This window comes from Podarcis cretensis (assembly GCF_951804945.1).
Source record: "Podarcis cretensis genome assembly, chromosome: 3".
In the NCBI taxonomy this organism is placed as follows: domain Eukaryota; kingdom Metazoa; phylum Chordata; class Lepidosauria; order Squamata; family Lacertidae; genus Podarcis; species Podarcis cretensis.
Genome location: NC_137172.1, coordinates 55,497,455 through 55,522,646, shown reverse-complemented (window position 1 = coordinate 55,522,646; position 25,192 = coordinate 55,497,455). Strand labels below are relative to the sequence as shown.

The 25,192-nt window shown below is 41.8% G+C and overlaps 2 protein-coding genes and 1 long non-coding RNA gene across 6 annotated transcripts in view; 1 reads left to right on the top strand and 2 right to left on the bottom strand.

Moving 5' to 3' along the window:
* TMEM181 (transmembrane protein 181) overlaps nt 1–16,365 on the top strand; it is a 30,112-nt gene extending 13,747 nt beyond the window's left edge. For all 4 annotated transcript variants that reach the window (XM_079971214.1, XM_079971215.1, XM_079971217.1 and 1 more), the window contains 14 exons: nt 206–296; nt 650–780; nt 1,543–1,650; nt 1,911–1,991; nt 2,427–2,526; nt 3,397–3,527; nt 4,069–4,160; nt 4,927–4,984; nt 6,187–6,289; nt 6,394–6,445; nt 7,665–7,747; nt 8,261–8,350; nt 8,757–8,823; nt 10,061–16,365. In XM_079971214.1, the coding sequence (XP_079827340.1) occupies nt 206–296; nt 650–780; nt 1,543–1,650; nt 1,911–1,991; nt 2,427–2,526; nt 3,397–3,527; nt 4,069–4,160; nt 4,927–4,984; nt 6,187–6,289; nt 6,394–6,445; nt 7,665–7,747; nt 8,261–8,350; nt 8,757–8,823; nt 10,061–10,139 (1,266 nt within the window). In that variant the 3' untranslated portion in view covers nt 10,140–16,365. The remainder of the gene's footprint in view (nt 1–205; nt 297–649; nt 781–1,542; nt 1,651–1,910; nt 1,992–2,426; nt 2,527–3,396; nt 3,528–4,068; nt 4,161–4,926; nt 4,985–6,186; nt 6,290–6,393; nt 6,446–7,664; nt 7,748–8,260; nt 8,351–8,756; nt 8,824–10,060) is intronic.
* Nucleotides 16,366–18,422: 2,057 nt separating this feature from the next.
* On the bottom strand, nt 18,423–25,068 carry DYNLT1 (dynein light chain Tctex-type 1). The gene is made up of 5 exons (XM_079971962.1): nt 24,913–25,068; nt 22,831–22,872; nt 19,892–20,015; nt 19,543–19,620; nt 18,423–18,820 (listed from the first exon to the last, which is right to left on the bottom strand). The coding sequence occupies exons 1-5, from the start codon at nt 24,937–24,939 to the stop codon at nt 18,750–18,752; spliced, it is 342 nt and encodes a 113-aa protein (XP_079828088.1). The 5' UTR covers nt 24,940–25,068; the 3' UTR covers nt 18,423–18,749.
* On the bottom strand, nt 23,584–24,896 carry LOC307213790. Its single transcript, XR_013837689.1, has 3 exons — nt 24,314–24,896; nt 24,120–24,271; nt 23,584–23,739 (listed from the first exon to the last, which is right to left on the bottom strand). It is a non-coding gene; the product is annotated as an uncharacterized lncRNA (long non-coding RNA).
* Nucleotides 25,069–25,192: the final 124 nt, after the last annotated feature.

Here is a 25,192-nt window from a genome sequence, read left to right as displayed (position 1 = left end):
GATTGCACCACATCTCAGTCCACATCTCCCAATAACCCCTCTCGGAGTTTCTTATACTTATGAAATAGCATGGATGGTAAAATGGAGCCCAGTGGAATCTCATAGTATAACAACCTCACAGACAAAACTTGCTCACAAAACTTGGAGAAGCTAATATAGTAAAATGAATGACTGTGGTTTAACTCTTGCTTCCATTTTGTTCTAGATAAGGCCATTTAATTTAAGTTCACCACCGTTATCTACTTATAATCAGCAGTTATGGCTGACATGTGTAGTGGAGTTGGACCAACGTTTTGGTAAGTGTTACTTAGCTTATATGATTATATTAATTATGTATATATCAACCATATATGGAAATGTGTGTATATTGCCTGCCTGTACAATGTAAGGTCACCAGGACAGATAAAAGGAAGTAGTGCTTCACACAGTGCGTAGTTAAACAACGCAATTTGTTACCACAATGTACTAGCTTCAGTGAGCAGTTGTTATTGAGGGTTGGAATATACTCTTGATTCCGTTATAGAATCCATTCATTTTTTTGTTGTTACTGCATATATATATATATATATATATATATATACACACACACACACATATATATTCTCTAGCCCATAAATTGTAGCATCTGAATGGACTTTTGTTTTTTCAGATAACAAATGGAATGGCTTGAAAAAAAACTTCAATATGCTGGTTACAATAAGTGGTGTAATAGAGAATGCAAGCGTCAGGTATTTTAACAAAGAACTTCACAACCGAACAAGGACACTGAACTGTGCACAGGTAATGGCAATGTACCATTTCTTACAGATGAGCTATTTCTGTGGTTTAAAAGCATGATAGAGAGGTGAGGCAAGGTGAGGAAGTATCTCTGTTAGTGAAATCCATAAGCAAAATAGCAGCTAATGTTTTTGACCCCACATTCAAAACGTTGCATTTTGAGAAGCAGTCATGGGCAATAATTCTGTTGGAGGTCCTGGAAAATTGTTGCCAGACAGGATTGACTATATTATATTAGGTGGATGAATTTTTTGATTCTAGTTTCTTGTTAACAACAAAGTGAGGAATTGCAGAGAGCATGTTTTAGAAGTATGAACCTCCAGATCCTCTTTCTGGAATCCACAAATCAAATCAAGGTTACAGCTGTTAACAATCTGCTAATCAACAGTTTCTGTGTTTGCTTTGTTAGTTTTCCTTGAAATCCAGTGGTCACAAAGCAGCACTTCTACTGAATGCAACTAGAGGTCCCAGATGAGTCTTTATTCTTTATTTGCCTTATGAGCTTAGGGCAGCTGTGCTGTTACAAACAGCAGAGAAGTCTAAGGGAGTATCATGCAAGAAGGCAGGGATACCCTAACTGAATTTCACCATTAAATCAATTCTGATATGCTAACTCATTTATTTCAACGGTTGGCCCAACCCTAAATGTCTCAAAAGCCTAGAAAGAAAAAAACCTGATTGTAGTTGGTGTGTGTATGGTGTTCTCACTGTTGAATTTCTTTCCCTTTCCCTCCCAATTTCCCCTCTTCCAATGTGTGCGCCTAGCAATGTGCTGAATTTATTGTGGTCCATCTTGGTTATCTGAACTACACTCGCTATGAGATCACTGTCGCCTTTGAAAACCTTCCTCCAGTCAAGCATTACAATTTCACAGTAAGTGAAGTAAAGGCAAACATAGAATGAAAGTGTAGTTTTAACTGTAAATCTTTGCGTTGACTGTAATATTGAAGGGCACATTATTTCCCCTTGAAGTTTCAATGGCTTAGACCCACAAGAAATACTGGTTCCAGTGTTAAATCCAGAACATCACACCGATAAATAAATGAGTAATAAAATACTGAATATAAACTATTATGACTGATGCCATCTATCCTTTAGCTTTTTTGTTAATATTCTATTTTTTTTTCTTTCAGTGGAAAACCTATAACTCAGCCTTCTCTCAAGTGGAAATCTGGTTTCGATTTGTCTTTGTGGTCCTTACTTTCATCGTCACAGTGAGTGTCGATTGTTCAGTTTTATTTTTGTATGAGATACGGAAGTTGCTCTGGAAGGGAGAGTTTATTGCTAGAGGGATGGAAGGATAATGGCCAGAGACATAGGTGGGATACAAAAGAGGGAGTGCTACAGGATAAGAAAAGTGAAGTGAAAACAAGGAGAAATATAAGACACTGAAGTGTTCTGGTATGTGATGCCTCCCCAACATGGTTTGAGGTGGTTCTTGTTCACTGGGTTTTGGGGGCACTGATGTTCTCCTGGGGCTGCATCAGCCAACCTATTCTCTGAAGTGCAAGAAATCCTTGCAGAACTTGCTGCCTAATGTAGCCCATGTGCCGCAGCTTACATTCTGCCGCCATTCTTCCTTTTTTATCTGAAGACAAACGGGTACTGCATAATCTTCGCTGATTATTATTTTTTATGTTCCTTTGCAGTGTCTCTTTGCACACTCCCTGCGCAAGTTCTCAATGCGAGATTGGGGAATAGAGCAGAAGTGGATGTCGATCCTCCTCCCCCTGCTGTTGCTCTATAATGGTATTTATATGTATTACATCATGCTGTGATCGGCTCCTGGGGCCATGCTTTATAAGGCAGATTCCCCCCTGCCCTCGTCCCATAAGTGAGATTGGGGAGGAAAGGAAAAATAAATAAATACAAGCCCCTTTCTTTTGAAATAAGTTTGGGGAAGAGCAGGATCCATGCGATGCCCTTGTGCTCAAAGAAGGATGTTTCACCCCTCTGCAATTTTTGCCAATTCCCTCTGGTGGTCCCCCCCCAAAAAACTTCCAGCAGTGAATTTTGGGGGCACTGGATACTGCAGGGGGCTGGCAAAAATACCCCCTCTTCTGTTAGCAGAGGCACCTGCTGGTTCAAAAAGCCTTTTGTGTGAGTACAAGTGTACCAGTTGGATTGCACCCAGGGCCAGCATGGGAGAATTTCAGTTCTCACTGATTCTAGCTTTTAAAAATAGCTATTTATCTGCCCTTTCCACAGTCAGGTGTCCAAGGCAGCCAGCAAAGGGGGGGGGGTCGGGAAATTATTACAAAAATACAATACAATGGTTTAGAATGTATAAAACAAGTGGCTGAACAACAGGAGCAGATTAAAAAAACAGCAGCTGGCTTTCGCTCATAGCTCATAGAGTTTCAGGAAAGCAATATCAGTTTGGCAAGCTAAAGGCCTGTTTGAAAAAGCCAAAACTCTTTCCCTGCTGGCTAGAGTCCATATGAGAGGGAGCTAGACAGGACTCCTTAGGAGAGGATTTGCATAGTCTGGGTGCAGCCACTGAGAAGGCTCTGTTGAGTCGCAGCTCTGACACACAATTAGGCTGCAAGAGAGTGCCCAAGTGCAGAGTGGAACAACATTTTCTGTGGTTGTCTTGTGACACTTTTTCTTTTGTTGCAGATCCATTTTTCCCCCTCTCATTCCTAATCAACAGTTGGTTTCCTGGAATGCTAGATGACCTCTTCCAGTCGCTGTTCTTATGTGCATTGCTGCTGTTTTGGCTCTGTGTCTACCATGGGATCAGAGTGCAGGTCAGGAGGAGACACATATTTCAATGCTATCTACATTCTGCCTTTCACACTTATCTCTTGCTCTGTGCATATGTGTGTGTGCTTTACTGCTTTTTACTGGATAAACACTCATTAAGTCACCCATTAAAACCTATTCCAAATAAACAGTTTTGGAAAAATCTTAAACCAAAGGAATAAATAACGTTAATAAAGGGTCTCACTTGTCAAAGAACAAGTTAAACTTACTTTATTTGTAGCATTTTTAATCCTTCCCTTCCTCCTGAACTCAGAAAGCTGTAGTTCAGCTTCTCCCCTCCTTTCCCAGCCAAGTAGATTAGAGAGAGCCTACAAATACCCTATGAACTTTATGAATTATTTTTCCCCTCTTGCATGCATCCCCAGTTTGGATTCCACCCAGAAACTCTGTGTGAGTTTCTCAAAATTAAACTATTTGTTGCTGCTGTCCCTCCAAAAAAAGTACAACAATATTTCACAATATTGTAAATTAACTGATGTCTGAAAACCAAGTTTAATATTCTTAATTTATCCTTTTCTTTGTTAGGGCGAAAGGAGGTGCATAACGTTCTATTTTCCTAAACTCCTTATTGTTGGTCTTTTGTGGCTGGCTTCCGTTACATTAGGAATATGGCAGACGTGAGTAACTTCTCTCTTTTCATCTTTCCTCTTTTCCCTTCTCTGATCACTAAATAGCCTTAAACAAGAAAGCAGGATTTTTTTAAATAGTTCCTATCTTTTGCTTTTCCTCTAATAAAAGCAAAGACTAAGTCCACCATTTGGAGAATGTAAAGCACATGTTGAAACTGCAGTAAATATTGGGAGATAGCATTGTATCCTGAGATCTGACTAAAGTCTTCCTTAGCTGCATAGATTATTCAGTCTGTTAGCATGTGATGAGAATATGAAGTCTTCCTACTACATAGAGAGAGCCCACTTTCCTTGTAGTTGAGGTACCCTCTGGAACAGATTGAGGGAGTCCAGGAACCTTCATGGTAAGGAGGAATCACTGAAAATTCTCTCCCTCCCCTATTCCGCCGAGGAATTCTTCCATGGGTAAGCACTGCATTGGATACTCAAGAAGTGGCAAACGTTATTCAGCTCTGAGTAGTCATAGGATTTAAAAACATTTTCCTAGTGCTATGTGTATGTGTATTTGAATGTGTTTGTTCCAGCTTTCTCAGTTCTGCATAAATAGAAAACATAATTACAAACTCAAATTGGAATCAATTTTTTCTGGCTTTTTCTTGGAAACTGTAGCAGAGAGAGTCCAAATCTGTATCTTATTAAGCTGAGGGGGAAGAAATGGCCAATTTTTTTAACATGTTAGTTTCTGTGGATTTATTTTTAGTTTTATGATGCATACAAATTCTTACATTAAATGGTCTTATTATTATTTTTTTAGTGTCAATGAACTACATGACCCAACATACCAGTATGGGATTGACACAAACAACTTTCAGGTAAATTAGTGTGAACAATCCTTTCTGTTTATATAAGAAATGCTGTGTGGATCATCAGATTTTGACACAACTGCAAAACGATAGGTAACAGGCTGTCACTTAAATATTGGTTGTAGCTTTGCTTACATTTAGTTTCTAGGGACTACTTTTGTGATCCCTGGAAGAACCTTCAGAAAAAGAATGGTGAGAACCCACTTAAATTCAGGGTTAGAAACTTGAAATTGTTACGTGTAAGACTCTTCTGATCACAACAAAAGCCTACCAGCTTTGCAAAAAACCATCTCACACAGATTCTTGTAATTAGGAGAATCTCACATGTAACAAAATCAAGTTTCTAAAGGGCTGTCACATGGAAGATGGAGCAAGCTTGTTCTCTCCCACTCCAGAGTATAGGACCTGAACCAATAGATTCAAGTTACAAAAAAGGAGATTCTGACTAAACATCAGGAATAATTTTTTGACTGTAAGAGCTGCTTCGCACTGGAACAGACTCCTTCTAAATCTGATGGACTCTCCTTCCTTTGAGGTTTTTAAGCAGAGGTGGATAGCGTCTTCCAGGGATGCTTTTGTTGATCTTCCTGCATTTCAGCAGTTGGACTCCCTTCCAACTTCCCTTCTACAGTTCTGATTCTATTATTCTAATTTTGTTGAAAGACTTGTTGCTCACTTCTGTAAACTATAACTCTTTGTTGGTCATCAGTTATATCTTTCATTTAGATTCTTAGAAGTCCAGTTGCTGTTTCTAAGATCACGTGAGGATGTCTTAATACAACACAATAAATATTGGGAGATAGCTATATTAAGAGAAAATGAAACAGAACAGGGAAAATGAAGTGACTTATAACATCCCTATGTTTAGCCTGATCAGCATTTTGGAAATCATGTAAAACTGTTCTTATCCGAGAAGCATATAGTGACTGGGATTAAGTTTAGCCATGGTTATTCAAATGTAAAGGCTTTCATCTAAAGGCACTTTTGCCTGAGTGAAAGGCTGGATATGCACCTTTGACACTGGAGACATATATTTTAGGGCCCATCCCATTCTCATAGCTCTAATTTGTTTTAACTGCCTTCGATATTGTATTTTTACATCCTTGTAAGCTGCCCTTGGACCTCATCATGAAGGATAGGAAAGAAACGTTGTTGTCATAATCATCATCAGAATAATATTTTTAAAACTTTTGTATATATTTTTGTAACAGGGTATGAAAATCTTCTTCCTTGTGGTGGCAGCTGTGTACATTTTGTACCTTTTGTTCCTGATAATCAGGGCATGCTCAGAACTCCGTAACATGCCCTATGTCGGTAAGCTCTGTTCTGTGCCAGTCATGGTTGTTGCGTGGCAATGTTCTTCCAGCGAGATATTTGTGTTCACTTTCAGATAACCATTTTTCTTCTCCTTTCCTCAGATCTCAGGCTAAAATTCTTGACCGCATTGACATTTGTAGTTCTCGTCATAAGGTAAGATACTAATTCTTTTCTGAAAGATGCTAGATACAGAAATCATTCTGCTGAGGTGCAGATTAGCATCCTTCACATTTCGAATAAAGCACGTACAGTCAAACCTCGGATCTCTGTTTTGGAACATTTTGGCTCCCGAACGACAAAAACCCAGAAGTTTTCAAGTGTACAGTGGTATCTCGGGTTAAGAACTTAATTCGTTCTGGAAGTCTGTTCTTAACCTGAAACTGTTCTTAACCTGAGGTAACACTTTAGCTAATGGGGCCTCCTGCTGCCGCTGTGCCACCCCTGCGTGATTTCTGTTCTCAGCCTGAAGCAAAGTTCTTAGCGGAGTCTGTAACCTGAAACATCTGTAACCTGAGGTACCACTGTATTTCGGAAGCCGAATGTCCAATGCAGCTTCTGCTTGAGTGCAGGAAGCTCCTGCAACCAGTCAGAAGCCATGCCTAGGTTGTAAAACATTTCAGAAACCGAATGGGCTTCCAGAACGGATTACGTTCGACAACCGAGGTTTGACTATATTAGATGCCGATACATTATGCTTGGCATATATACATGTAATATTTTTTGGTTTTTACAAACCACTTAGACTGTTTTGGTATTGTGGTATAGAAATATATGAAATAATAACTTCCATTGGCACAATTACCACATCCTTCCCACAACTCCATCCCCTCCCATGCACTCATTTTTTGAGAATCTGGATGTTCCTGTGCGTTGACAATAGATTTAATTAGGAAGGCTAACATTTGCCCTAAGGGACGCGGGTGGCGCTGTGGTCTAAACCACTGAGCCTAGGGTTTGTCGGCAGTTCGAATCCCCATGACTGGGTGAGCTCCTGTTGTTCAGTCCCTGCTCCTGCCAATCTAGCAATTGGAAAGCACACCAAAAAGTGCAAGTAGATAAATAGGTACCACTCTGGCGGGAAGGTAAACGGCGTTTCCGTGTGCTGCTCTGGTTTCAGCAGAAGTGGCTTAGTCATGCTGGCCCCATGACCCGGAAAAATTGTCTGCGGACAAACTTCAGCTCCCTCGGCCAGTAAAGCGAGATGAGCGCTGCAACCCCAGAGTTGTTCGTGACTGGTCTTAACTGTCAGGGGTTTTTTACCTTTACCTTTTAACATTTGCCCCAGCACTAATTTAATGTTTCATTTAACTCTGGTTAGAAAGTAATTACAAAATGTTGAGTGGCTTTTTGGTTTCTTCTCCCTTAACTGCAGCATCGTTATACTTTATCTGCGTTTTGGAGCCCAGGTTCTGCAAGACAACTTTGTGGCTGAACTGTCGACCCATTATCATAATTATATCCTTTTCTTGTAACATCGTGGTACTGAGATGTTTCAGTCAAGCTGTCTATGTCAGGCTGTTTGAGGAATTAGCATACTGTAGTTCCCTTTATAATGAAGGCCATCAAAGTGTAGGCAAGGCAAGCACGGCTGCGCAGGGTGTTGCAAAGCAATGGCACATCCACAGAAAAGCCCCTCTCCTGCATCCCAAGCAAACATAGCTCAGATGTTGGTGGCATGTGAAGGAGAGCCTCTCTATGTGATCTTAGTAGACAGGCTGGCTTTTAGCTTTTTGTATGTTGGGGCAGCTTTGAACATTAGCACTGCTTTCGTCTGTGACACTACCTATAGGTGAGGCAACTGTAAAGCAGATTTGACTTTTAAATCTGGAGATAACTTTTTCCTAGATGTTTTGTTAGGGTTTTGACGCTGTCCAGATTAGCTGCCTACATATATGTGGAGAATGATATTTGTATGCTGCGAAGTGTGCATCTTGAATTGTTTTGCTTGATATCCTTGACTGTTACCACCTGCAGAATTCTTATCGTTCTACGGCTTATTGAACTTCTATTTATACACATTAGCCTTTGTATATTCACCATCAAAAAATGCCCTGTATGGTAAGTTAGCCTCAGTTCGGCTTTTGCTTTCCCCCCTCTTTTCCTTCCATATTCTATTTGATTGCAAAGAGGTTGCATGTCATACTATTGTGTAAAATATTCAGGTATTATCTCTATTTGGATTTAAGTCCTTGAGCAGGCATAAGAAACTTGTGGCTTTCCACATGTTGTTTTCAAGCTCCTATCTGTCACCACTCACCATGCTGGTAGAGTCTTGCTTCCCTCCATGGTGCTCCATAAGAAGACATATTCCCCTCCTCCCCAAAATGCTAGGCTTGTGGTCTCTCTTGAAAGACTCATCTTGACTATCGAAAGCTTTCTGAAAGTTCAAATAAGCTGAACTGAAAAGGTCCTATAATGGAGAGATATCTTGTTAAGTGAACTTTTCCTTTGCAAAACCTTTCAGAGTCTCAGCTGAAAGATAATCCTGCCTTCTCTATGCTGAACGACTCAGATGATGATGTGATCTATGGGTAAGTAGCGTAAGGCTTACAGTAGTAGTATTAATTTAATATTTTTTTCTCATATTCTACAAAATATAAGCCATGGAGGTTTCCTTTTAAAAAGGACTGCCCTGTCCCTGGTGATAGTTGTATATTGGAAGCAAATGATGAAGAATCTAGTACTTGTGGTAGGAATAGTATGAGGTCAAACATTTTTAAAAAGCTTCCAATAGTTCCCTCATGGAACTTAAGTGGCATGTGTCGTCCCTTGCCCCATTTATCCTCACGGCAACTTACCAAGGTAGGTTGGCCTGAGAGAGAGTGAAAGGCCAGTAGATCTCTTGTGAGCTTCATCGACTGAGCAGTGATTTGAACTCGCTCCCGCAGGAGGCAGAGATGGCCACCAACCTGCATGACTTTAGAAGAGGATGAGACAAATTCATGGAGAGGGCTATTGATGGCTATACTCTGTCTCCACAGTTGGAGGCAGTAATGCTTCTGGATACCAGTTACTGGGAACCATGCAAGGAGAGAGTGTTCTTGTGCTTGAATCCTGCTTGCTGGTTTCCCTCAGGCATCTGGTTGTCCCCTGTGAGAACAGGATGCTTTCATTGGCATCCTGATGGGTCATTGACCTGGTCCAGCAGGCTCTTCTTCTGTTCTGGTCCCAGTGTGCTCACTTGCTCACATATGACCTAACATCTCTCTATAGCCTCTGTGACCGCAGAGTTTTATAGCCACAGAACTGGTTATAAGATGAGAGGGCTCCGTTCTAGGGAGCGAGGTCTGAATTTGTGAGATAAGCCACGTGAGTGAAATGTATGTATGGCAGGGAAAGCAAGTGCTTATCCCCCACGGAGTTTTGCTTTTCTTTTCTGAGAAAAGCATGTGTCCCTGCTTGTTTCCTCATCTTTTGGTCCTGTCTCGAATTCAGCAGCAAGCAAGACAAGTGTACACTTCCAACTGAGCCATCAGTGTTACACTGAGGATGCCTTAAAAATTAGTGAATTGCTTTGAACACTAAAATTAAAGCAATCTCCCTATACCAACCTTCCAATATGGTCATATTTTGAAGCCGTACTCTTTAGATATATTGGAAGGAAGCTAAAGAATACTGCTTTCATTCCTACCTGAAGACGGTTCATGTTTGAAAGAATAACAGATCTTTTGAGATCATACTAATTTCGTCTACTTGCCCAGAATAAGTGTTGTTTTATGCTATTTATATCTTAAGATGTTCTTGAATATCTCTTTTTGGGGGGGACAGGAGTGATTATGAAGAAATGCCACTTCAGAATGGTCAAGCCATCAGAGCCAAATTCAAGGAAGAATCGGACAGCGATTAAGTTTTCATAGAAGTGACCTGCTCTATGAGAACAAAAGCAATTTTGACACTCTTCCCCCCACCCACCTAAAAATCTTTTTCTCGAGTCTACTGTTAACTGATCATAGACTTCTGTGGAAGGATTTCCTGTTTCTCCCTTTCTGTTTACAAACCTAAAACTGAAGTGGGAGAGGGGGGAGAATATAATTTTTAGGGAAGAGTTATTTTGTAAACTCAAAGTGTACCCCCCCCCTTTTTTGGAAAACAGTTATGATGGGATGCCTCCGGACCAGATTGTTTGGGGAGCTTGTTGTGCACTTTCACAGCTAATACTTTGATTTCCTCATAGTTTCATAACTATTTACTTGGAATTTAGTATTGAGATGCTTATTTTTTACTCCCAAAATAATTTTATTTTGACATTTGCAAACCGTGTTTGCAGAGAAGGGGAGAGAGGAAATGCCCCAGCTCCCATCATCATTCAACCCCAAACTTACTCTGATTGGAATCTGCTTGGCACTTCCAACACCTTGAGAAACCTCAATTTCTGTTTTCCCATTTCAGGGGTTGAAAGGTGGTGGGTAGGAATTGCAATTGTGATTCAGCACTGTACGTGACTTGAATTAAATGAAGGAGTTTTTCCAGTTATCTGATTTTGTGATTGCGATTAAGCACACCAGTTCAGCTTCTTCTGAGACCAACATAATTCTATATAATTGTATTGGAAGAGCAAAATAATTTGAGAAATAAGGTGTTCTAAGGCTGTTTTATCTTAAAACAATAGTCACATTTGGTGAAAAGCATAGCCTTGCACCTGAGCGTCTTCTGCCTGTGTAAATGATGACTGAATGCTGCTTGCTGCTGTTAATTAAGAGGGAACAATATATAATTTCAACACACATTCCCTTAAATTCTGTAAATGTTTTTCCCCTCCCCCCAAATAAGTGTGTTTAAAATAGTTTGGTATTTCATAACCAGTAGTATAGAAACACAAACACATTAGGTGTTGGATGTGAACCTAGGTGGGCTCTTGGAGATATTTGGGTAGGAAATTCTCTTCATTTAACTGAGCACGATCCAAAATGGTGGTTGATCAATTTTGTTGAACCAACTGTATAAACCAGCAAGGTAAATTGGAGCCTTCAAATTACAGAGAAGTCTTCAGATTTCAGAGTTCTGCAATAATTGTTGGAACGTGACAGTATGTTACGACCATGTGGAGGCCACTTGAAACAGCCTTTGTACGATGCCTGCCACATATGCAGAAGACAATGGCTAACATGGAATGAATCATCCTCATTGCATGCATACAATGGGACCAAGCCACTATACACATTGCAGCAATGGTGTGGTGAAGCCTCCGTGTTGTGGTTGTGATGTGTGTACTTGACTGTAGTTGGTTCAATGAAAGGTTTGATCTGAGCCATTTTGTGTTCTGTTTTACGATAGGCATTTCTTTTAGCTCATATTCAGACACACCTAAAATGGCAGCTTTCATGTGTTCCATTCTTACCCATGCTGGAAATGTGCACTACTGAAGTTGATACAGTTTAGCAGAATGGTGCTTCCAATCACAGTTTATTGAGAAATGCCTCTTTACTCTCCCACCCTGGTAGTTTTGGTTCTGAATGGATTTATTAAAATAGTATGATGGGAAAACCGTGGATAGCCCTCCTACCTCACAGAAGCTATCAGTATTTTCATGTGCTTTTTCAAGCCCATGTTCCTGCCTATAAATAACTCCGGTAGGTTCCTTTTGCAGAAACACTTTGTTATATCACTGACCAAAACAAAAATGACCAGTATGCAAGGACTGAAGACCCTTTTTGAGTTGAATGTAAAAGTTCAGTGCATTTCTGCTGGTCACACTTGAATTGCTATTTGCATCTCTTGCTTGGCAAACCTTGTCCTAACATAATTCAAGCTGCAGAAACAGTCTACAGGTAACTTGCATCTTATGCAGGGGTCGCGTTCCTGGCCATCGCGGGTATAAGCAAAATTGTGTAAAGCCCCAAAAGACCATTCAACAACCATTTTTAAAATCACTGCACTTAACTGGTGAGGGACGAATGTGGCTCTTCGTCTTCTGCGTCCTTTCCCTTGCTGGATGCAAGGGAATGATACGAAGACCCTGGGGAGTTGACTGGTAGCCGGAAGAAGTGCTTGGCTGTGGTTCAGATCCAGAGGTGGGTTGCCTGGGCACATCTGCTGCTGCTGCTGTTGCTAGTTTCTTTGTGAGGAACACGGTGATTGATAGGCGCTGCTGTTGTCTCTTGGGCTCATCAAACATTTCCTTGCATGGTCTCAGAATGTCTGTATTCCCACAGATGATCTTGAGGATGCATTCCATGGAGGGGTCAGATCATATGCGTAGAAAAGTTGAGAAAATTTCTGCAGGCTCCAACTTGCTGACCCATGCTCTCCATCCTCATCCTTGCATACTGAACTTGAGCTGACCAGTTCCTTTAGCAATTCAGCAGTCAATACGTGTTTGGCCCTCAGTTAGCTCTGCAGTCTGAAGTTTCTCCACACCCTTTAGTTGTCTCTCCAGACCCCTCCACAAGTCTCTCTGGCCACCTCTGATCACCCTCTGCAACCACCCCTTCTATGCCCAAACACACTTACGAAAGCTGCTGGCTCTTTCCCCCCCTTGTGTACCATTTTCTTATTTTTCCCCTGTTCATGCCATTTTTGCACCACTTTTGGGCAACGTGCATAATGCTGAGAGTGTGCCTGTTAAATAAGCGTCAGATGCGAGTTACCTGTAGTTACCTGTTCATTCTGCTGTTACTGTTTTCTAGGAAAATAGGCTGCGATAATAAGAACCTTGTGCATTAGTGGAAAGGACTTTCCTCTGTGGGTATATGAGAGAGTTGATGTTTGGGGGGGGGGACTTTCTCAGTATTGGCTCTTCAGTATGTGCAAGGAGTTACTCTGGGAAAGGGTTAGTACTTGCAAAAAAACACAGCGCTTTGAATCCTGGCCATAGACAAGTATATGGTGATTGATACCTCAAGGCTACGAATAAACTGACCCAGTTTGCACATCATACTGAGCCAAACCATGGCTTAGTGCATACATACAGCCTCCTGAGGAGATCCCATTTGCTTTGCTACCCCCATCATTTTGCTGCTATTGCTGCTGCTAAACTAAGCCATGGTCTGGCTTACTGCATATTCTGAACCACGATAAGGCAAACCATGGCTTAGCTGAGCAGCAAAATGAGCAGTGACAAGCAAAGCAGCTGTGATTCCCCATTCTGGGAGCTTCTTGGTCCTAAACCACGGTTTGGCTTAGTGTGACATGTGAATTTACGGCACTGTGAAGGATTTGTTCAGCTATTTTTGCAAGTAAATATCTACACTGATACTAAAGCTATGAAAGAGTGTCATGCACTTTGCATATCAAAAGTACAAGACATAATATTAGTATAATCATCTAAATGTAATAGTTTGCTTTTGCTAGGTTTCTGATAAACCATTTCAGATGTTTTGTTCTGTGGCAATCAGCAAGTTAGAGTGCTAATAAGTATTTAGTAAAATGTTGTTGTTTTTAACAGCAAATTAAAACCAAGGCATGGAATATATTCTATGGATAATATCCAATGTTAGTCATACTCAGAGTAGACCCATTTAAATCAATGGATTTCAGTAACTTGTTCATTGATTTCAGTGGATCTGAGAATGACTTCGCCTAAAATACATTGTAAAACTTGGGAAACTAGATGTGTATTTTTCCTAATATTTTATATTGCTTGATATTGATCCCTAGTAATCATGTGGAAAAATTGTACTATTTGTCTTTTGATGTATATATTCTTTTAAATTATTGTTGGTTTCTCTTCTACATTTTAAATACCTAGGGTGATATTCAAATAATGAGTCCTGTCAGCCCTGTGTGAGGACTTCTGCTTGCAGAACAATATTCAGGGGGACAAGAGGGAGGGGGTCATTACAAAGTCTGAATGCTTGCCCTTACAGAATGATCACACCATTTTACTTAAGTTCCCAAGTTACCTTTTCCCTTAATTCTGGAGAAATAAATGAATTCCTGAGTTAATTTCTTAATTAAATGTCCCTGAAGTTCATTAAACTTTAGGAATTGAAGGCTACTATTGCATTTGTCTCCACTAATCTCATTCATCTGACGAGTCCCAGGAACAAGCATTCAGCTGTGTTTCCCATTACATTTTTAGTGCCATTTGTTCTTATGATACATCGCAACTTGTTTAAAATGCTCAGTGTTAAACACCCAGAACATTTAAAGTTGTCATATTGCAAACTGGGGGGAACACAAGGTAGTAGTAGAGACTATTTTCAGGTTTATTAATTGGAAGTCTTTTGCACAGATATGATAATTGAACACGGTGTGTCGTCTTTTTATTTTTTGCTAAGGGGTTCCTTTTGAATAGGAGAGTCGCTGGAAAAGCTGTTGTTTTCCTTTTAGCAGGGCTTTATAAACTCTGTTCCGTGGACCACAAGCTTCATTCAGGTTGTCTGCAGTGGGTCTGTAAAAATGCAGTTTAAAAGCATCCAGCAATGTAGTACTGCACCTTACAATTGCTACAAGCAGAAAAACCATTTAGAGGTCTGCCAAAAACCTCAGCAATTTTCAAGTGGTCCATGGGGGAAAACATTTGGGAATCACTGCCCTGCAGCCGGATGAGGGAGCTGTTAGTGAAAGTGCCTTTGGATATGGTGTTTAGTTGGCTTCCACAAGGATCAGTTGCCAAGCAATTTTGCTTCAGCTGGGCTTTTGAGTGAGTATGAGCTAGATCCCCTCATCAAATAAAATAATTCCCAGTGGACATCTGCAGCAGTAATTCTGCTACAGTGGGAGAAATGTGTGTCCCATCTTTTTTGTTGGCAGAGGTTGCTGCTTTTGAAATGGCTTCTGTAGAGTGTGTAAAAAGGCTTGCTGATGCCCGTTGGTGAAAAACATCTCTAGATAAAGAAAATATGAGCATTGCCCTCCGTGCCCCACATATGGTGTAGCCTCCCCCAAAGTGCTTGTAGTTTTCGCCTACTTTGTCTTTGCCCTTGTTTAACATGGATCACTTTTGCCTTAGCAGTTGTGATTGTCAGTTGCAGCGCTGTTTAGGTAAATATGCAGTTTGTACACACTGGCTTTTATAGTTAAAATTTCGAAGTGCCAGTAAAGCTAAGAGGCAGTAATGTAACTAGGACTGTGCTCAACTTTCAGACAAGCTATAATCTTGTGTTTTGTCTGCTGCAACCTTCAGTTTCCGCCTTCAGGGAAAGTAGCCTGTAGTGTTCTCAAATTTTTAAATAGAAACTAGTGATTTTGGTGGTGGGATTCCCTGCTGCTGCTTTAGGATCTTTCCACACACCCACCACTTCTTTCTTCCTGGCTTAGTTACATAAGTGATCATCTACCAGCCAGAGATAGTGAAGGAGGAAGATGCCATACTGTATTGTAGCCAATCAGATGTGGCTGTGCTATAATATTGCTGAGGTTGAGGGGCGGCAAGTTTAAACAAGCAAAGATTTCTACAGATTATAGAAAAAAGCACTGGCAAAAGGGTCATGGAAAACATTTTTTTTTCTGAGTAATCTTGGCTCAGCCATAAGTGTAAACCCAGTAGAATCATGCCAAAGAACAGGAAATCTGTGTTTATATACATTGAAAGAAGTTTAGCAAGAAATTTGCAGCCTGATCCTGTGTGTGGTTACTCAGAAGCAAGTCCAAGTTGGTTCGATCAGACTTACTCCGAGGTACAAAGCCTTACTTAAAATGAGAGTTACTTCTAAATGGTGCCCAAGGCCATTACTGCATTTAAACGATGTAGTCACATCTGTTGCATTTTTAGCCATATGTTCCAATTGTGCCAGTAATTGATATGAAAAGCTCCTTATGCTACTGTACAACTGAACTCAACATTTGTAAATAGATGTAAAATGAAATAAACCTCTAGAAAATATTTTCTACCAAAATGTGGCTAGAAACTTTTCATAGTGTATGTTTACGTTAATGAAAAGTTGTAACTATAATTTTGCTTTTGGAAGGGTATGCATGGGGTACCTCAATGCATCATCTTCATGCTTCGGGGTAGATGCTATTTGTAATTATGATGAGGCAATAGCAACAGTGGTGATAACTTTCCCTGAGCAGGAATTTAAGAGTTGGTTTACTTTCAGTAAAATTCTGGGTGCAGAGATGTTTTGGAGACTGTGCATAGGAAAATTACGTTCCAATCCAATGCATTCACAATAAAGTTTTATATAGAACCTTTGTGCCTATCTCAGTATTGTTCCTCCCCATACACAATAAACGGTGGCACGTTTATTTCCATGTGTGCATATGGAAATTCATTTGGTGGCATGTAATAGATAAGCTAAAACTGCTCTAGCTTTAGGATGAAAAAACTCTCAATTTCACTGTCTTTTGATGGAAACAGATATAAATGCATCTGAGGAAAACAAAATTGGTTGTCTATATTTGAAAGGAAAAAAAGTGACATCAAATGATGACACAGCTCAAAATAATGACGTCTAACTCTAAATATCTGCAGGAAGCATGGTGGACAACCAGCCAAAAATTCCAGGGGGACAAGCAGAAGCCCCTTGATGCCACTTGATGGAACTGTAGGTATAAGCAGGCACAGTACTGGAACCTCACTTGCATGCGCACCAAACTCTGCCAAGTGCTCAAGGACAATAAATGGGGGTGCACGCCCCCTGTCTCTTTCCCAACGAAGATAATTGGCAAACAATCTTTCTTGAAGTGCATGCTCTTGAACTGCCACCAACTTTGCAACTGGATGATAGATGCTGCAGTTGTCGAGGTCCAGTCTCCCCACTGCATTTTCCCAAAAAACTGCCGCAGTGAGAGCACTGCCAATGAGCCCGAGTTTATAAACAAAGAAACACATCCATTTGCCAATATGGATTTGCAGGGCCTATGTTGGCCCTGGAGTGGGGGGGAGAGAATTCTCTTGTCCACCTGCGAACACCTGTGTGCTTGAATTTTTCAGATAAGCTTGCTATTTTAATGGACTAGCAGTATGTTTTGTTCTTAGGCTTTTAAATGCCCTGTGGAGCACAATGAGGCCATAAATACTAAACAATTATGTTAGTAACATGCTATTTAACATTAGTCTGTCCTACTCAGTTTTCCCAGGGGTCCCAACTGAACAAATTATGCTTCTTTATACTGTATCACACAATTGTTCTCCTTCATCTAGTCTTAGCCAGAGGACTTTCCCAGCCCTGCCAACCCAAGAAGCACTGAATGAGTGATGCCAGGGATTGAAGCTACATGAAAAGCATGTACCTCTCCCACTGTGCTATGGTCCATTCACAAACGCTAGTGACAATCCCACTAGTTGGAAACTGCAGTTCATGTTTTTGACCACTTAATTATACAGACACTTAAGCAGAGTGCAGCCATACAGTCAAATTCACTTTACAGTAAAACAGCTCACTCATTCTGGAGTGTTCTGAAAAACACTTTGATGAAAAATATTGCATTCTGGCAATTCTTTGGGGTGTGTGGAATACTTATTATGTGGCTATTTTAAATAACATTTAGCCCAATTTACTGTTCCAGGAGAACTGACAGTGAAGTGGATTTCTGATTGGTTGGTACAAGTCTACCATCTCAATAAGAGATGATTAGGCTCTCAAATGTCAGTTCACTCCTTAAGTGACAGCTTCTGTGTACTAAGACACAGGGTCTTGATCCTACTTTGAGATCCCTGAGATGGAGCCTTGGATCGTTTACATTCAAAGGATGTGCCCTGAACTATAGCAAGCATGGATCAACACTCTGCTGCTTCTTGCCTCTGTTCTGTGAGGTGTGCTGGTCTCCCATTTTGAGAATGGGGTAAAATAAGGAGTACTTTCTCTACAATCAATTAACTTAGGGCCGCTCCTACTTACATGTTTGGTCAGGGAGCAAAGAGCCATCTAAATTGTTTTTTTTAAAAAAATAAAACTCAATTTTACTTTAAAGATAACTATGCACCTTGGAGCAATTAGCTGTTAGCCCCTCCATGCACTTAAAAGTTTTGGCTGCCATTAAAACTGGAGTTACTTTATATGAGAATGTTTAAAATACCTACAGTTGTCTAGTGTAAATAACTGGAGCATTGGTGGCTCTATTGGGAGTTTTAGGGTACCACAGAAGCCCCCAAAAGGACTAAGCAGCTGAGTGAGTGCTTAAGGAATAACTGCACCCCCATTACTTCACAATGATCCATTAGGGCCAAGCTGTTAAAGGCATGTGAGGTTAGCCTCACACTTGCTTGTGGAATGTACAGCTTTTATGAATGCACATACACAAGTTCAGAACTTCAATAATTTAATAACAAACAAAAGCATTGTGTGAAATTAGTCTTATTCAAACCAGTTGCAATAAAGCTGAAGAAGTGCAGCATGTTTCAGGTTTTAGCACCTTGAGAAAAGAGTCCTTAAAGTATTAAGACAGGGAGTGATTTGATATGGATAAGAGGTGATGTGTTTATGTAACAGCATAGAAATTGCTTCCCCATTTTTTCCTCACTGGAAGAAGACAGAAATTCTTTAAAAACAAAGTTGTTCATTGAATTCACAGTTTTAGTGGATATATGAAATGGAAGAGATGACACAAAGGCTGAAGAATTCCAAGGCAATCATATTGCGAGTCCAAAGGCACTGACGATACAGTACATAGTTTTGTTCTCCCATCTCACAGTGCAGGTTCCTACAAAAAGAGAAGAAAAGTCAATCAGGGTGGCTATACTATATACAGAAGAACTACATCAGATCATAAAATTCATAGCTTTCAATTTAAAGAACACATAGAACAAATCTATTGCATCTTAAGCCACACTTGCTAAGTTTAAGCCTCAGCCAACTCCGTACCACATAGGCAACATCCCATAATTTGGAGCAGTGGAACCTAAAATTATTGAACCACATTACACCGATATTCAGTCACACTTTATTCTTCCACAGGAAGCATGTATGTTTATTCACTGGTGGTGATTCTTCCAACTAAGTATCAGGAAGAACTTTCAGACATTAAGAGCTGTTCAACAGTGTAATGGGCTCTCTTGGAAGATGGTGGACTCTCATTCCTTGGAGGTTTTAAAGCAGAGGTTGAATGGTCATCTGTCATGGATGCTTTAGCCGAGATTCCTGCATTGCAGGAGGTTGGAAGAGATAACTCTTCGGGGCCCGTTCCGACTCTACAATCCTTCAGTTTTAAAGCAGAGATGCTCTACTAGCTACCCTCGGGAAATAAGGGAATAAGGCACTTCTAACAAGAACAACCTGCCCCATGGTCACTTGTAACTTCTAGTATTAGAAGTTTATTACCACAGAACAGGTGTGTGTTGATTTTTCTCTTCCGGAGTCACGCAAATAACTTGTGAAACATTTCAATGGAGAAACTAAGACAAAGTATTAAAACATTCTTGTTACCATCAGCAGAGTTGTCCCAGAAGCAAGAGCTTGCAGTATGAAGTCCAGCACCATTCTTTTGCATAATCACACATGTCACTGTAAATTGAAGATATAGTATTGTTAGAAAATGGAATGTTTCCATGGCATAAGCTACACTGTTACATCCACATCTGTTTTTAGCCTTAAATGCCTATGTAAACATCTCTTATCTTAAATAACCTTTTAGGGTCACAGCAGTTATTAAACTAATCACCGAGAGTTTTTGCCCCCTCACCTGCAATTTCCATTTTAGAGTTTAATTTTCGGTTTTACTCAAAACCATTTGTCAAAACAATAATACAATCAGCACAGAAACCCATTCACTTACCAACATATTTGAAAGGTTTCCCCAGCTTTGTGAGATGACTCAGAATTTGCTCTACAACACTTGTAGTCCATTGATTCACTTTGCTGTGCAGATATGCATTGCCACCTATTGTTCCTTCTATGGCCTGCAAACAAAGAGAGGTTCAAATTGCCACCCTGCTGCTAAGGAATTTTAATTTTTTAAAAAGCACGCATTGATTTCAAAAGCTAGAATAAATATGTCAGTGTTTTTTCCAAGCAACACAGATCACACCATCAAACACAGATCACACCATCAAACAAGAAGGAAAACCCAGAACCAACTAACAGCCATACTGATAAGCAATGATCACTGAAATGCTAGCTTGAGCTGCCATCTGTGAGGTGGTGGATCAATCTCAAGAGTTCCAAACACACAAAGACCCCCCCCCCACCTTTGCAAGAATGATTTGGGCAGGTAACCAACAATATGGCGCCTCATATTTATTCTGAGGCTACTGCAATCCTAATTACAGTGGAGCAGACACACCTCTCTGCCAGTGGGAGACCATGTCCACTGCAAAGGCCATGCACATAAAAAACTCTGTGGGCAGTAACTGTACCGTTGGTGTTCTGGGAGTGTGGCAGAGGTGGGATTGAGGCAACCTAGGATCCAAGCAGTTTGCCAACCTCACCCCTCATGGTGAGCTGCTGTGCCACCAGTGATGGTGTTCAGGTGAGCACAGGCACCTGTTACTGTTCATCTCTTTTGTGCTGTGTTTGACAGATTGTAAGCATGGAGGCAGGGACTATGTTGCTTTTCGGTCTTTCCCCAGTACCTAAAAAATATTAGGAACTTTATAAACAACATTTAATGTATCACCAGAAACACATAGAGGGAGAAAGACGTCTTCCACTTCTGAAGCTACAGAGGGAGTGACAATGAGATCTTGCAACAAGAGGCTGAACAGCCCAAATCAATACCCTCTGTAATAAATGGGTGTCTGGCTCACTCAGTCTTATCCTGCGGTTGTAGGCATAGATTTCACACTCTGTAAAGCATTAGTGCCAAGACTGAGAACAAGGGAGTGGCTGTTCATTGAATGTCACCAAGTCGTGGTCCTTTCGTGCTTTTTCCTGCAGATTCTATGTTTGCAAACAATATTGTAGCAGAGTGTACTAGCACCTAATAGCCCTATTATTTTAAATTATTCTTAATGTTTTTAATGCTGTAACCTGCCTTATGGTGAAAAGGGAGTAATAAACACCACCACCACCACCACGAAACATGCAAGGGAGGCATCCAGGTTTTTTACACAGATGAGTTGTACATGCTTGATAAGTTACCAAACATATATTTGCTTAACAAAGAATGGCATGTACAACATATTTAGCTTGTGCTCCTAAGCCTTCACTAATGGCCAGGAAGGTTGCCACAACAGAGGATTAGCAAACAAGACACTGGTACCCAGGTAACACATAACTAGAGTAAATTTGCTCTAAATCTACTAACTATGTTAATTCTATAGCTGCAAGTCACCAAAAGATTATTCCTGAAGTTGGAATCTAATGAAATAGAACAGTCCACTCCATTTAAGCCAAGGTACATGCATTAAATACTGATGTCACCACTGTGATTCAAGTAGATTTAACTAGCTTGCAGATTAGGCTAGAAGTCAGTTCATATTACAAGACGAAGTCCTAAATTTGATATGCTTAATCATTTAAAAAGAGAGGTAAAAACCTTTATGAATGCAATTCTATGAGGATATCAAAATAGGATTGTTTCTTCTATATAGGCTGGCTGGGATTAAAAGTATGACATAAGGCCAACAAGCCTCTACTCCTCTTTCCACTGCAGCTCTTGATACTCCTAAAAAAATCATCCCTGCAGATCAGGAGTCACCTCCAGAGTGGAATTCAACATAGCATGAGGGACAATAAAGTAAAGTTGGGGGAGTGGGTTTTTCCCTCGAAGAGACAATCAGCATATGCAGAAATGTTTTCTATGTATTCAAGAGATTCTGCAGATTCTGGTCCTCCCTTCCACCCCTTTCACTTGTGGGAACTGCCCTGCTTTGCCGCTTTCATACTTTTAAGACACTATATCACTAGCTGGAGAGGTGAAATGTTCACAAAACAGAGCCAGTGAGTCACAATCCCCTAGAAATGTTTCAAATGAAATAATATGTATCTGTATGTAATTGCACAAAATGTATACACCAATAACAAAATTATGAGCACACAGACACATATTTCGGAGCAAAATTTAAATAATTCACATTGCGATGTGTGTTAAGAGGCTGTTTACATAACTCATGTTGCCACTTTAAATGTGGGTTTACAACACAAATTTAGGCATGTCTACTCAGGTGGCGCTGTGGGTTAAAGCCTCAGCGCCTAGGGCTTGCCGATCGAAAGGTCGGCGGTTCGAATCCCTGCGGCGGGGTGCGCTCCCGCTGCTCGGTCCCAGCGCCTGCCAACCTAGCAGTTCGAAAGCACCTCCGGGTGCAAGTAGATAAATAGGGACCGCTTACCAGCGGGAAGGTAAACGGCGTTTACCTCCGGGTGCAAGTAGATAAATAGGGACCGCTTACCAGCGGGAAGGTAAACGGCGTTTCCGTGTGCGGCTCTGGCTCTGGCCAGAGCAGCGATGTCACGCTGGCCACGTGACCCGGAAGTGTCTCCAGACAGCGCTGGCCCCTGGCCTCTTAAGTGAGATGGGCGCACAACCCCAGAGTCTGTCAAGACTGGCCCGTACGGGCAGGGGTACCTTTACCTTTACCTTACTCAGAAATACCACTGAGTTCAATGAGACCTATTCCTAGGTATGTGTGAGTGATTGCAGCCTTACAATTCAGTGCAATGTGTATTTTCCACAATGCAGCAGTGATATATTTATCTTTTTAAAGGGAGTTATGGGGTGCAGTGGAAATATAGCAGTGTGCAATGAGGATATATGTAGCATAAACACCATCCTACCTCTTTTATAATGTTGCTTACTTCATCCACAATAAACGCAGTCTTGCAGGGGGAAAGAAGAGAAAAAGAAGCCAAAGATAACATTTAAACCAAGTAAGCAATTTGCAGTACTGACACAAATGTAGTTTTAACAAACAGGCTAATGCTTCAAACATTAATCAGATTTGATTTATTTCCCTAAGCATCTAACGCCTTGTTTCTACTTCACCAGACATAGAATCCTGCCATCACAAAGTGCGCCAAGCGATTCCTTAATGCTTATAACTGCAGTAAACAAACTTCTTAAGCAATCACATAAAAGCATATGTTTAACATCCCTTCAAACACTTATAGAATAGAGGTGGCAGGTACATATAGTGGCCAGGTAACACATAAAAGGCCACAACTACTCCCATTTTAGGGACACGAGTGGCGCTATAACAACAGAGCCTCTTGGGCTTTCCAATCAGAAGGTTGGCGGTTCAATCCCCGCGACGGGGTGAGCTCCCGTTGCTCGGTCCCTGCTCCTGCCAACCTAGCAGTTCAAAAGCACGTCAGAGTGCAAGTAGATAAATAGGTACTGCTCTGGCGGGAAGGTAAATGGCGTTTCCGTGCACTGCTCTGGTTTCGCCAGAAGCGGCTTAGTCATGCTGGCCACATGACCGGGAAGCTGTACGCAGGCTCCCTCAACCAGTAAAGCGAGATGAGCGCTGCAACCCCAGAGTCGTCCGTGACTGGCCCTAATGTCAGGGGTCCCTTTACCTTTACTCCCCATTTATAATCTATTCATAACTATGTGGAGGCCTTTCTGGCACTCATGCATCAAGGCAACTCCTATCTCCCTCCCTTTTTATTATCATATATAATAAACATTACTATAAATGATAATAAAGGTTTTGAGGTGTTGGTGGTTTTTTTTGTTTTTCAATCCTGGTATATAAATTTTAAGGGACGCAGGTGGCGCTGTGGGTTAAAGCCTCAGCGCCTAGGGCTTGCCGATCGAAAGGTCGGCAGTTCGAATCCCTGCAGCGGGGTGCGCTCCCGCTACTCGGTCCCAGCGCCTGCCAACCTAGCAGTTCGAAAGCACCTCCGGGTGCAAGTAGATAAATAGGGACCGCTTACCAGCGGGAAGGTAAACGGCGTTTCCGTGTGCGGCTCTGGCTCTGGCCAGAGCAGCGATGTCACGCTGGCCACGTGACCCGGAAGTGTCTCCGGACAGCGCTGGCCCCTGGCCTCTTAAGTGAGATGGGCGCACAACCCCAGAGTCTGTCAAGACTGGCCCGTACGGGCAGGGGTACCTTTACCTTTACCTTTTATATAAATTTTATGAAATATTTGTTTATGACTAGCTGAGACACAGATCTCATCTGCAGACAGGAGTACATGAGGCTCCATCTCACCTTTGACCATGGGCCACATTTACTACCTGATCATGATTAGGGTTAGGACATTCATTTGAACACTGAAAGAATGTCTGAGGATCTATTCTCTATAGCCACATAACCATGGATTTGACGGAACAGTAACCTCTGAATGCCAAAAGGAGATCCCGCCACACCCCAGATGAAAACTGCCAGTTTCCTTCTCTTCTCCTTTTAGAGGGGCAAATTCCCTCCCCTCTTCGATTTTGCGAAGTTTCCCTTAGGACAAGAACCTGGGCCATTAGACCAGCCGGCAAGAGATTTATTTATTCGGCTTGCTGCACGCGCACCTCCCAAATGCGTGTACCCGCGTGCCACGAAGAGCGGCGCTTTCTGGCACAAGCCATACCTACCACGGGGGGAGCGGAGAGATGCAGCACCGCCAGCAGAACAAGTTGCCCCGGGGCTTGTAAGCAGTCTGGCGGCGGCATCTCTCCTCACAGCCCAAGGGCTGGAAGCGGCGGGAGCAAGAGAGGAGGGCCAGGCGACCTTCCAGGAACGGGAACGTGGCCGACAATGAGCAAAGGGGCGGACCCCGCCGTCGCCACCGCCCTCCCCACGGAGGTCCCCGCAGCTACGGAAGAAAGGGGCACGCCGTCCCTTCCCTCCACGGCCGCCCGCCCGCCCGCCCGCCAAGAGGAGGAGGAAGAGGGACACAGCCGCTGTCCTTAGGAACCGTTACCTCCTCTGCAGACTGAAGCTCGTCCATCTTCTTCTTCAGCAATCCAGCCTAGCGACTCCCACGCGGCGCATGCGCAACCGACTCTTCGCCGGTCGCAGACAGCAGCGCTTTCTTCCTTCCTTTCTTTCTTTTCTCTCTCCCTCGAGCTGCGCGGCTGCGCAGTGCGCTCATGTGCTTTCCCAACCAATCACCCGACGCTGGCAAATGTACCGGAAGCGTTGCTGAGCTACGCTCTCTCTTTATTTCCCCCCCCCTCTCTCGCGCGCGGTTTCCGTTGTTT

Excerpts from the sequence above, each read along its gene's own strand:
- DYNLT1 (XM_079971962.1), bottom strand. The coding sequence starts at position 24,939 with ATGGACGAGCTTCAGTCTGCAGAGGAG. Across the intron at positions 20,016-22,830 it reads TAAGCAACATTATAAAAGAG|GCCATAGAAGGAACAATAGG; the intron begins GTAGGATGGTGT and ends CTTTGTTTGCAG. Across the intron at positions 18,821-19,542 it reads CTGGGACAACTCTGCTGATG|GAACCTGCACTGTGAGATGG; the intron begins GTAACAAGAATG and ends CTCTTTTTGTAG.